This window comes from Phaenicophaeus curvirostris, chromosome 26 (genome assembly GCF_032191515.1).
Source record: "Phaenicophaeus curvirostris isolate KB17595 chromosome 26, BPBGC_Pcur_1.0, whole genome shotgun sequence".
Taxonomy (NCBI): domain Eukaryota; kingdom Metazoa; phylum Chordata; class Aves; order Cuculiformes; family Cuculidae; genus Phaenicophaeus; species Phaenicophaeus curvirostris.
In genome coordinates, this window is record NC_091417.1 from 5,857,574 (window position 1) to 5,868,265 (window position 10,692).

At 56.5% G+C, this 10,692-nt stretch overlaps 1 protein-coding gene across 2 annotated transcripts; it reads right to left on the bottom strand.

The window, feature by feature from the left end:
• Positions 1 to 754: 754 nt before the first annotated feature.
• On the bottom strand, positions 755 to 7,306 carry CCDC43 (coiled-coil domain containing 43). Of its 2 annotated transcripts, XR_011339146.1 has the most exons (6): positions 7,120 to 7,306; positions 4,891 to 4,978; positions 3,504 to 3,639; positions 2,888 to 2,946; positions 1,318 to 1,972; positions 755 to 1,180 (listed from the first exon to the last, which is right to left on the bottom strand). XR_011339146.1 is itself a non-coding variant. In XM_069877080.1 (5 exons), the coding sequence occupies exons 1-5, from the start codon at positions 7,279 to 7,281 to the stop codon at positions 1,785 to 1,787; spliced, it is 633 nt and encodes a 210-aa protein (XP_069733181.1). In that variant the 5' UTR covers positions 7,282 to 7,306; the 3' UTR covers positions 755 to 1,784. The 2 variants fall into 2 exon arrangements, 1 of the variants encoding a protein (XP_069733181.1); XM_069877080.1 differs by having other exon boundaries at positions 755 to 1,972.
• Between the last annotated feature and the right edge of the window lie 3,386 nt (positions 7,307 to 10,692).

The following is a 10,692-nucleotide window of genomic DNA, read 5'->3' on the forward strand; positions in this document are numbered from 1 at the left end:
TCTCGGCTCTCCTGGGGTGGCAGAGGCACAGGCTGCAGTTCTCCCGTTCCGCCCCGAACCAGGGGCCGGAGCTTCTCTTTGCTCCTACTCCCCTTACCCAGAAGGGCCTCTCCCGGTGTTGGGATGGAGTCTAGCCAGTTGGACACAACCCGGCGAGTGCCCTGCAGGTCTGTGTGAGCAGCTCCCACTTGGGCTTTCTGCTCCTGACGGGAGGAGAAGATCATGGCCGTGTTCTCTGACCTCTGCAACAACAGAGCTCCAGGAGCTGTGACCACCTCAGAGACGAACAGCTCCGGCCTCTGCTTGCCCTCGGTGTGGAAGCAGAGGTTTGGGGAAGGTCAGCCAGGTCACAGAGCTCTTGGTGCCAGCTTAGGAACACGGGAACACCCAGGACTGTGGGTGCTGCTGCCAGGGGAAGCATTAAATCACCCTGGGGAACCTGCAGCCTCCCAAAGGCGCGTGCAGCCCTGGCTCAGTGCCCTCAGCCGCACCCAGGGGCGCACGGCGAGAGCAAACCCTGAGCGGGTGTCGCTGTGGTGCCCCTTGTCCCCATCCCGCTGCCACCCTGTGCCTGAAGCCCTGGGGACAAGCAGAGCTTCACTGCCCTGCGAGGGCCCAGGAAGAGGTGAAGGGAGGCCCTGCAGCCTGGGAACGGAGGGGACAGGATAATGGGATGGGAAACTCACCTGCCAGGTGAGGGGACCCCCCGCCGCACCACAACCCCGGCGTGGACAGAGAGGAGAGGAACCCACTCCTTGGCCAACCAGCTTTATTGTTTCTTAAGCGGTTTGACACTCACGCTTGCAGCAGCTGAACAAGAACCATCACCCGTTAACCAGAACAGTGCAGGACGCAGGCGCTGGGACGGCCCCGGCGGGAGCTGCTGGGGCACCAGCAAACACGTCAGCTGGAGTGTGAAGCAGCTCCTCCCGCACGCTCAGCTTCCAGAAGTCAGTGCTCTCCTTTCTGGATGCAGGTGACAGCGTCGTGGAAACAGCTGGAAACGGCAGGTAAGGAGCCCTCGGGGGCGGGAGAAGCGTTCGGCTGCACCCAGTGAAGGAAACCAGCTCTTAAACCCCACGCATCCAACTCGCTCACAGCCAACCTGGCCTTGAAATCAGAGTCGACCTTCACCCACACCACGTTGGGGAGCGCCGTTCTCCAGCTACCGGCACAGCACCTTAAACCAGCACAAGGACAGGAGCGATTCGCTGCGGCTCTGCTCAAATCGGGGCACGTTTCCCTACCACGCACAGGGGGACGATACAGATATCTCCCAGCGCTTCCCTTCTGCGGCAGAGCAGCACTTGCGCTCACCAAGATCGGCTTCAATCCCAGCTCGCCCAGAATGGAGACAAAGCACGGCTCTCAGCAGCACAAACACAGGCATTTGCAGAGGGCCAGCGTAAACAAATCCACGCTCGTCCTGCGGCAGCATGTCCTCGATTCCATGTTGGAAAGGGGTTCTGCTCCGTTCCCAAATCACAGCACGCTGCCGCTGCAGGTCTCTGGAAGCCCTGTCCTGCATCTTTGCTTGAAGGAGGTAAAGCAAATATCGATTGATTTACGACACAGACACAATCCCATCACGACGGGTGGGGATGTTTGACACCACCGGCACAGGGCACGCTCAGCAGTGCCGAGCTGCCACAAGTCTTTTCAAAAGCAAAAAGAAAAATAAATGCTTCCAAAGAGCACCACGCTCGGAACCGCTGCTGCTTTTCAAACACACACTGTAGTTTTAATGAATTCCATCCCTGGAGAGTCCGACTGGAAAACCTCAGCTACCGCTTCCGCTCGCCCTTCTGTGTCCTTTTCTTCTCTTTTTCCTTCCGCTCCTGCTTGGCCAGCTTGTCCTTCTCTCGCTGGAGTTTATCCTGCTCTTTCTTCTTCTGGAACTCATCGCGCAGCAGCTCCCGCTCCAGCTTCCTGGCGTTCAGGACATCCTCCACGTTCGTGTTGCGGAACAGCGCTGGAAGGGAGTTAAGGGCAGAGAACACGCGGCTCCCGCTCAGCAGCCCACGCGGGAGCACAGGCTCCAACACAAAGACCTTTCTTCCCTCTCCACCTCCCAACTCCCACTACAGCTTCCTCGCCAAGCAGGTGAAAGATTTGGGATTGAGAAATGAAGAAAGCAAAAGGAAGCCCTCTTTGGTTTTCCAAAGAGAGGAGCCGTGCAGAGTAAACGCACGCTCCCCAGAAAAGGATTTTTCCAAGACAAATCAAGGCTATAGACAGAATGGAGGAGGCAGCTCAGCCCAGGGATCACCACCGCCTCACATCCTCCCTCCTGCGGCAGCAAATGCTCTGGGAAGAGCACCGGGAAGAGCGAGCGGGCATCTCCTCCTCCCTCCCATCCCAAGGACAAAGATAATTTAGGTTGTCACCTTAATTACGTGATCAAACCTGCTTCTGTCTGAAACCTGCCAGCTCTAGGAATGCCCCAAATTCCTCTGTTGAGAAAAACATGGGATACAGGGTCCTTGCTCACTGTTTAAGTGCATGAGTTTCCCTGTGATTTGTTTTCAGTTGCACTTTTAGTCATTCCTGATGGGATTTGCCTCTCTGGACCCAGCAAATGTTATTATCCTTGCTAATAACTATGTTCTGGGAGGCTTCAGAGAGGGTGGAGGAGGGAAGAAAGGAAGAAAAAGCAAATGATGAGATCAATCTCAGCTGCACACGCAGGGCAAGGAGCAGACGGAGCTTGAAATTTCATTACAAGCAAGTTCAGGCTCCAAGAGAAGAAAAATGAATCACCACACTTCAAAGGGGGATCTAAAGAAACCAGGAGTACCAACACAGATGAGGAAGAACGGGAAGCTCGCTGCGGAAGCTGCCTTCCTTCCTTCCAAAAAGCCTGGGTCACTGAGAATTCAAAGGATACATTTTTCTGATCCAACATTTACGGCTGTTGCAGTCGATCCATCCTGTTCATCCCCGCCAGTGAGAGAATTAAGGAAATACAGATATCGGGAATAAACTTGAGCCTCTGTCCAGTGGCTCAAACCCTGTCAAACGAAGATTGTACCACGCGAGGTGGGAGCAGCTGCCCTCGCGCTGCCCATCGAGGGGCTGGCACGCACCCCCCCCGGCTCCCATCGGTGCGATTCCCTCCCCTGCTCTTCAAAGATGAATATGCTCTTCTGCAGCTGCAGAGCCTCCCGCTCCACACGCTACAGGGGAATCCTTTCAGCAGGATTCTCGGCAGAAAAAGAGAGCTCCCTGTTCCCGGGAGGCGATTCCCCCCCTGCTGCAACACACCCGGACACAGCAAACCCTGCCCAGCCGTGCGCGTGTGGCTGGGGAGAAACCTCACCAAAGAGCCCCTGCTCATGGTGCTGCACAGACTGGGAGCTTCCATTTTCCACGGAAGCGATTCCATCCCGGAGAAGAATGATGGAAAAGCTTCCCCCACTGAACACTGCAAAGCCAGGCAGGAGACATTCAATAAACGCTGCCCTTCAAAGCACCGAGTCTCAGCCGCATCAGGAAAAGGATATTCCTCCTCGTCCGTCACATTGGCGTACTGGGCCAGGAGCGCAGCTTTCCGCTGCTTCTCCTCCTGGGAGACCTCCTTTGGCTTCACCACAATCCTGGCCTGCTTCTCCATCACGCTGGCGAGGGCCTGGATCTCATCTGGCAAGGAGAAATGTGGGAGCGTCAGCCAGGTCCACATGCTGCTGCTTCCCGCTCCTGCATCCCAAAAGCCTCCAGCTCTGTCCCAGGCTGCGTCCCCCCCATCCCTGGGGACAAGAGCACCGAGCTACACGGAGAACCTCATCAAGAACATCCTCCTCGTTCCCCCAGCAGTGGTGTCGGCCGAACAGAGCCGGCTGGGAATTCAGTCCGAGGAATTCAGTGCGGTGACAGGACACCAGCTCCTCCTCACCAGGAGGAATTCCCCGTGCTGCAAGCAGCCACCAACAGACACTATTTTCCCTGGAGCAATTGGAGCTCTGGAATCAGTCAGTGCCTGGCTAACGAGAAGCTGTTTTACTCCAAATTGATTTCTCCTCTGCTTAAAAGCAGCCGAGTTCATTTCACCACGTACTTAAAACCACATTAAACAGGGATTCTGAAAGCCAGCGTGGGTTTAATGCTCCCTCTTTGCTCCCCACCCAGGGAAGTGAGCGGCTAGTTTGCTTCCCAACACTAAATTCTGCTTCTCAAAATGACATTTGGGCTTTGACACCGATTATTCTCACCGTTCCCAGGATTCTGTTACTCTAAGCAGATACCGATTGCATTGGGAAGTTATCCTTTCAAGGAGTGACAGTGGAATAATTAAATCTGTCTGTTTCTAATGGCCCTTCCTGGGCTGAGCAAGTGAAATTCCTGCAGGTAACTAATGGCAGGAGCGGGAGGAGGCCGCAGCAGCTCCAGCAACAGGCTGCCCAGGGAGGGGGTTGAATCACCTTCCCAGGAGGGGTTTAAAAGAAAGGTGGACGAGGTGCTGAGGGACATGGTTTAGTGATTGCTGGGAATGGTTGGACTCGATGATCCCGTGGTTTTTTTTCCAACCTGGTGATTCTATGATTTTGTGCCATAACAAGGGCAGAGGCACAGGGCAGCTGGCAGCCCTTGGGGGAGAGACAGCCCTGGGGCCTGGAAAAGGGAACTGAGAAAATCCTATAGGGGAAAAACAAAGCGCTTTTCCTCGGCAGGGTTGTAAGCCCTCAGAGCAGCCACTGGGAAACTGGTCATCCCCAGCATAAGCTTTGACACAAAACAGTAAATAAGTGAGGGCCAAGAGAAGCAAATCAGATCCGTGCGCATCTCAGCAGCGTTGGTTTTAGCTCCTGCCAGGCCAAACAGAAATCCCTGCCTCAGTGAGACCCTGCGAAGGACTCACACCACAGGGAGAGGCACAGTGAGCAGCCACACTACCTTCTTTCTCCTCTTTGGCATCAACAATCTGAGATTCAGACCACTTCTCAACCACCTCCCTGCAAACATCGTTCAAGAGATCTTCTTCCTAGGGAGGGAAAAGAGACCGCTCAGTGTTGGAACACGTTGGTCTGCTTTAAACAGTCATGGATCACATGAAAAGAACCAACTGCAAAGAGTCTGAACACCCAGATATGCACGCAAGCAGGACAGCTCTTCACACAGGATCTACACATTAAATGCTCCCACAGGACTTCGGTGAACCTAGGACAGCACAAGTCACAGCACCAGGGAATGGTTTGGGTTAGAAGGGACCTCAAAGCCCATCCAGTCCCATCCCTGCCACGGGCAGGGACACCTCCCACTGGATCTGGTGGCTCCAAGCCCCATCCAGTCTGACCTCGGACACTAGGCTGAGGGGACAGGGACCCTGGGCTGGAGTGGGGCAGGATGGGAGGGGACCCTGAGCTGAGGGAGAAGGAGAATTTGGACTTGGGGGTCCAACCAGGCTGAGGGGAAGGAGCCCAGGTGGGAAGGGGGCTTAGAGGAGGGACCCTGGGCTGAAGGGGAAGTGGGGGCGAGCAGGTGGCGTTTACCTGAGGGGTCTAACTGGACTGAGGAGATGCAGCCGGGCTGGGGAGGAGGCAGGGGCCTGAGGGGAGACCTGGGCAGGGGGGACCTGGGCTTAGAACAAAGCAGGGGGAAGGGGGGTGGCCTGGGGAGCATCGAGCTTGCACCCTTAGCAAGTTTGCGGACGACACTAAGCTGGGTGGAAGTGTCGATCTGCTGGAGGGTCGGGAGGCTCCAAAGGGATCTGAACAGGCTGCATCCATGGGCTGAGACCAATGGGATGAGGTTTAACAAGGCCAAATGCCGGGTCCTGCGCTTGGGGCACAACAACCCTGAGCAGCTCCAGACTAGGAGAAGTCTGGCTGGAAACTGCCTGGAGGAGAAGGACCTGGGGGTGTTGGTTGACAGCGACTGAACATGAGCCAGCATGTGGCCAAGAAGGCCAATGGCATCTTGGCTCGGATCAGAAACAGCGTGAACCAGCAGGTCCAGGGAGGTTCTTCTCCCTCTGGACTCAGCACTGGTGAGACCGCTCCTCGAATCCTGGGGTCAGTTCTGGGCCCCTCACCACAAGAAGGATGTTGAGGCTCTGGAGCGAGTCCAGAGAAGAGCAACGAAGCTGGGGAGGGGGGTGGAGAACAAGAGGAGCGTCTGAGAGAGCTGGGGGTGTTTAGCCTGGAGAAGAGGAGGCTGAGGGGAGACCTCATTGCTCTCTCCAACTACCTGAAAGGAGGTTGTGGAGAGGAGGATGCTGGGCTCTTCTCCCAAGTGACAGGGGACAGGACGAGAGGGAATGGCCTCAAGCTCCGCCAGGGGAGATTTAGGCTGGACATTAGGAAAAAATCCTTCACAGAAAGGGTTGTTGGGCACTGGAACAGGCTGCCCAGGGAGGGGCTTGAGTCCCCTTCCCTGGAGGGGTTTAAGGGACGGGTGGACGAGGTGCTAAGGGACATGGATTAGTGATTGATGGGAATGGTTGGACTCGATGATCCGGTGAGTCTCTTCCAACCTGGTGATTCTATGATTCTATGAACTGGGCTGAGAGAAAGGAGCTGGGCTGGGGGAGGTCCTGGGCTGGAGGGGAAAGGGGTAGAAGCCGGGGTGTTGGTCTAGGGGCACCCAGAGTAGAGAGAAAAAGGAGTTGGAAATGTTGTCCCTGGCGGGGGGAAGCAGAGCAGGGTAGGGAGCTCCAAGGGCCTGGGCTGAGAGGAAAGTGAGGAGAGGGATGTTCGGCTTTGGGGGGTGGGGGGAGGCGTCCTACAGAGCAAAGAGAAAGGAACTGGGCCAAGGAGTGCTGGGCTGAGAGAGGTGTAGGGGCCTGTGGGGGTGAGCCCCTAGTTTCGTGGGGGCCTGGGCTGTGAGGGCCCGGGGGGTGTTGGCTTGGGGGGGGCTCCCACTGGGCTGGGGGGGGAAAAGCACGGACTGAGGGGAGCGCAGGGGGGGAGACCCTGTGGGGGCCTGGGCTGAGAGGGTGAAGGGAGGGGGACTGGGGGGGCCTGGGCTGGGCAGGAAGGGGAGAGCGAGGAGGTGTTGAGTGGGGGGTCAGAGCTACGGGGGGAGGGGGCGGCGTTGGCCTGGGGGGCCCGACCGGTCGGAGTCGGGGGGGTGAGGGGGGGGGGGGGACGCGCCCTGGGGCTGCGCTTCCCGAGGGTTCCTCACCAGGCAGGCGGCCAGGACGGCGCGCAGGGCCTCCAGGCGCTCCTCGGCGCTCTCGGCCTCGCGGAGCAGCCCCTCGATGTACGCCCCGTACACGCCCTGGTCCAGGCCCAGCGGCTCCAGCCGCGCCGCCAGCCACGCCGCGAACCCGCCGGGCGCCGCCATCTTGGGCCGCGGGGAGGGGGGGGGGCGAGGGGCGGGGGGGGCGACGGCGGCCGCGCGGGGACAAAGTTCCTGAAAGAGCGAATGGGGGGGGGAAGGGCCTGGAGATGATGGAGCCGAGACGGCCCTGCCCGGCTGTGGAAGCCCTGGGGGGGGTCGGGGCTCCAGCGCCGCCCCGGGCAGCCTCTGCCAGGGCCTGAGAGCCCTTTTCGTGAAGAAATTTTTTCCCCATGTCCAATCTGAACCTGCCCTGGGGCCATTCCCTCTCATGCCATCACTTGTCACTTGGGAGAAGAGCCCAGCACCCACCTCACCACAACCTCCTTTCAGGCAGTTGGAGACAGCGATGAGCTCCCCCCTGCCTCCTCTTCTCCAGGCTGAACAACCCCAGGTTCCTCAGCCGCCTTTCATAACCCTTTTTCTCCAGCCCCTTCCCCAGCTCCGTTCCCTTCTCTGGACTCACTCCAGCCCCTCAATGTCCTCCTTGCACTGAGGGGCCCAAAACTGAACCCAGGATTCGAGGTTTGGCCTCACCAGCACCGAGCACAGGGGGACGATCCCTGCCCTGCTCCTGCTGGTCACCCCATGGCTGATCCAAGCCTGGATGCTGGTGGCCTTCTAGAATCACAGAATCACCAGGTTGGAAAAGACCCACCGGATCATCGAGTCCAACCATTCCCATCAATCACTAAACCATGTCCCTCAGCACCTCGTCCACCTGTCCCTTAAACACCTCCAGGGAAGGTGACTCAACCCCCTCCCTGGGCAGCCTCTACCAGTGCCCAATGACTCTTTCCGTGAAAATTTTTTCCTCATGTTCAGCCTGAACCTCTCCTGGTGAAGCTTGAGGCCATTCCCTCTCGTCCTGTCCCCTGTCCCTTGGGAGAAGAGCCAGCTCCCTCCTCTCCACAACCTCCTTTCAGGTAGTTGGAGAGAGCAATGAGGTCTCCCCTCAGCCTCCTCTTCTCCAGGCTAAACACCCCCAGCTCTCTCAGCCGCTCCTCATAAAGCCTGTTCTCCAGCCCCCTCACCAGCTTTGTCACTCTTCATGTTCAGCTATTGTTGACCAGCACCCCCAGGTCCTTTCCCACCAGGCTGCTTTCCAGCTGCTCTTCCCCAAGCCTGGAGCTGCACGGGGTTGTTGTGACCAAAGTGCAGGGCTCAGCACTTGGTCTGGTTGAACCTCATCCCCTTGGTCTCAGCCCATCGATGAACCTGTCCCAAGCCCTCTGCAGAGCCTCCCTGCCCTCAAGCCGATCAACACTTCCTCCCAGCTTAGTGTCACCTGCAAACTCACTAAGGTCGCACCCAATCCCCTCATCTAGATCACAGCTAAAGATGTCGAACAGGACTGGACCCCGCATTGAGCCCTGGAGATGCCACTCGGGACCAGAAACAGCAAATTGTTGTGAGATCGTTGAGTGCAACCACGCCTGTCCACTCCCAAACCATCCCCCAGTGCCTCGTCTGACAGGCTTTTGAACCCCTCCAGGGACAGGGACTCCACTAATACCAAAAAAAATGGCAGAAATAAACTCTCTAATGCTCATTTTGGGGTTTTAGAAAGCAAGCAGCCTTTATTACAGCACCGGACGCATGGAGGAACGATTCGATCAATCATGTAATGAGACAAGAGCTGCAGTCAGGACCTATTTCCCATCTCCATGCATGTGTGTAACATTTCCCAGAAATCTCATTCATATTTTATTACCTCCAAGGACTGATTTTAATGTTATTATGAACTTCACAACAGCCAAATCTCCACTAATTGGTACCAGTTCTCTGCCTGACCTTGCATACTTCAGAGAGAACAAACTATAAACAAACAGAGATGATTACAGAGGAAGATACATCTGTTCAGCACATTATACCCAACACAAGGCGTTATCGTTTCTCAAGAGAACAGCGTCTGAAAATAAACACACTACCTGACATCAAGTTGTCTGAAAAACCATCCTCAGCTTTCAAAGATGCAGTTATTGAAATGAGACTGAGCTGAGGTTAGGAAACTGCATCTACTTTAGCTCAAACTGGAATATGTTGCAATACTAACTACTTTTTGCATCAAAACCATATCCCTGAGCATCTTGTCTATTGGAATTTACACACCTCCAGGGATGGAGACTCCACCCCTGCCCTGGGCAGCCTCTGCCAGCACCTGAAACCCTTTCAATGAAGAAACTCACAGAGGGAGCATTCGATCCCCTCATCCAGATAATTGATAACGATATTGAACAGAACCAGCTCCACCACTGAACCCTGGGGACACCACGAGTGAGCAGCTGCCAGCTGGACTGAGCTCCTTTCACTACAACTCTCTGGGCTCAAGCCGCCAGCCAGTTTTTTACCCTGCAGAGGGTTTGTCTGTCCGCAGAATCATAGAATGGTTTGGGCTAGAAGGGACCTCAAAGCTCATCCAGTTCCACCCCCTGCCACGGGCAGGGACACCTCCCACTGGATCTGGTTGCTCCAAGCCCCATCCAACCTGGCCTTGAACCCCTCCAGGGATGGGGCAGCCACCCCTGCTCTGGGCAACCTGGGCCAGGGCCTCCCCACCCTCACAGCAAAACATTTATTCTTAAGATTTCATCTCAATCTCCCCTCTTTCTGCTCAAAACCATTCCCCCCCTCCTGTCCCTGCCCTCCCTGATCCAGAACCTCTCCTCAGCTTTCCTGGAGCCCCTTTCAGCACTGGAAGCTGCTCTAAGGTCTCCCCAGAGCCTTCTCTTCTCCAGGCTGAACAAGCCCATCTCTCAGCCTGTCCTCATATGGGAGGTGCTCCAGTCCTCGGATCATCCTCGTATCCTCCTCTGGACTCACTCCAGCACCTCCATCTCCTTCTTATGTAGAGGATTCCAGAACTGAACACAATACTGCAGATGAGGTCTCACCAGAGCAGAGCAGAGGGGGAGAATCCCCTCCCTTGCCCTGCTGGCCTCGCTGCCTTTGATGCAGCCCAGGACACGGTTGGTTTCTGGGCTGCAAGCGCACCTTGCTGATTCACATCAAGCTTCTCATCGACCAGCACCCCAAGTCCTTCTCTGCAGGGTTGCTCTCAATCACATCATCCCCCATCCTATATGGAAACCAGGGGTTGCATCAACCCAGGTGTAGGACATTGCACGTGGTCTGGTTGAACCTCATGAGGCTGCCCCACTTCTCCAGCGTGCCCAGGTCCCTCTGGATGACACCCCGTCCCTCTGGTGTGACAACTGCACTGCTCAGTTTGGTGTCACCTGCACACTTGCTGAGGGTGCCCTCGATGGGAACGGCCGCAAGCTCCACCATGGGAGGTTCAGACTGAGCATCAGAAAAGGATTTTTCATGGAAAGGGTGATTGGTCCCTGGCAGAGGCTGCCCAGGGAGGGGGTTGAGTCCCCTTCCCTGGAGGGGTTTAAGGGCCGGGTGGACAAG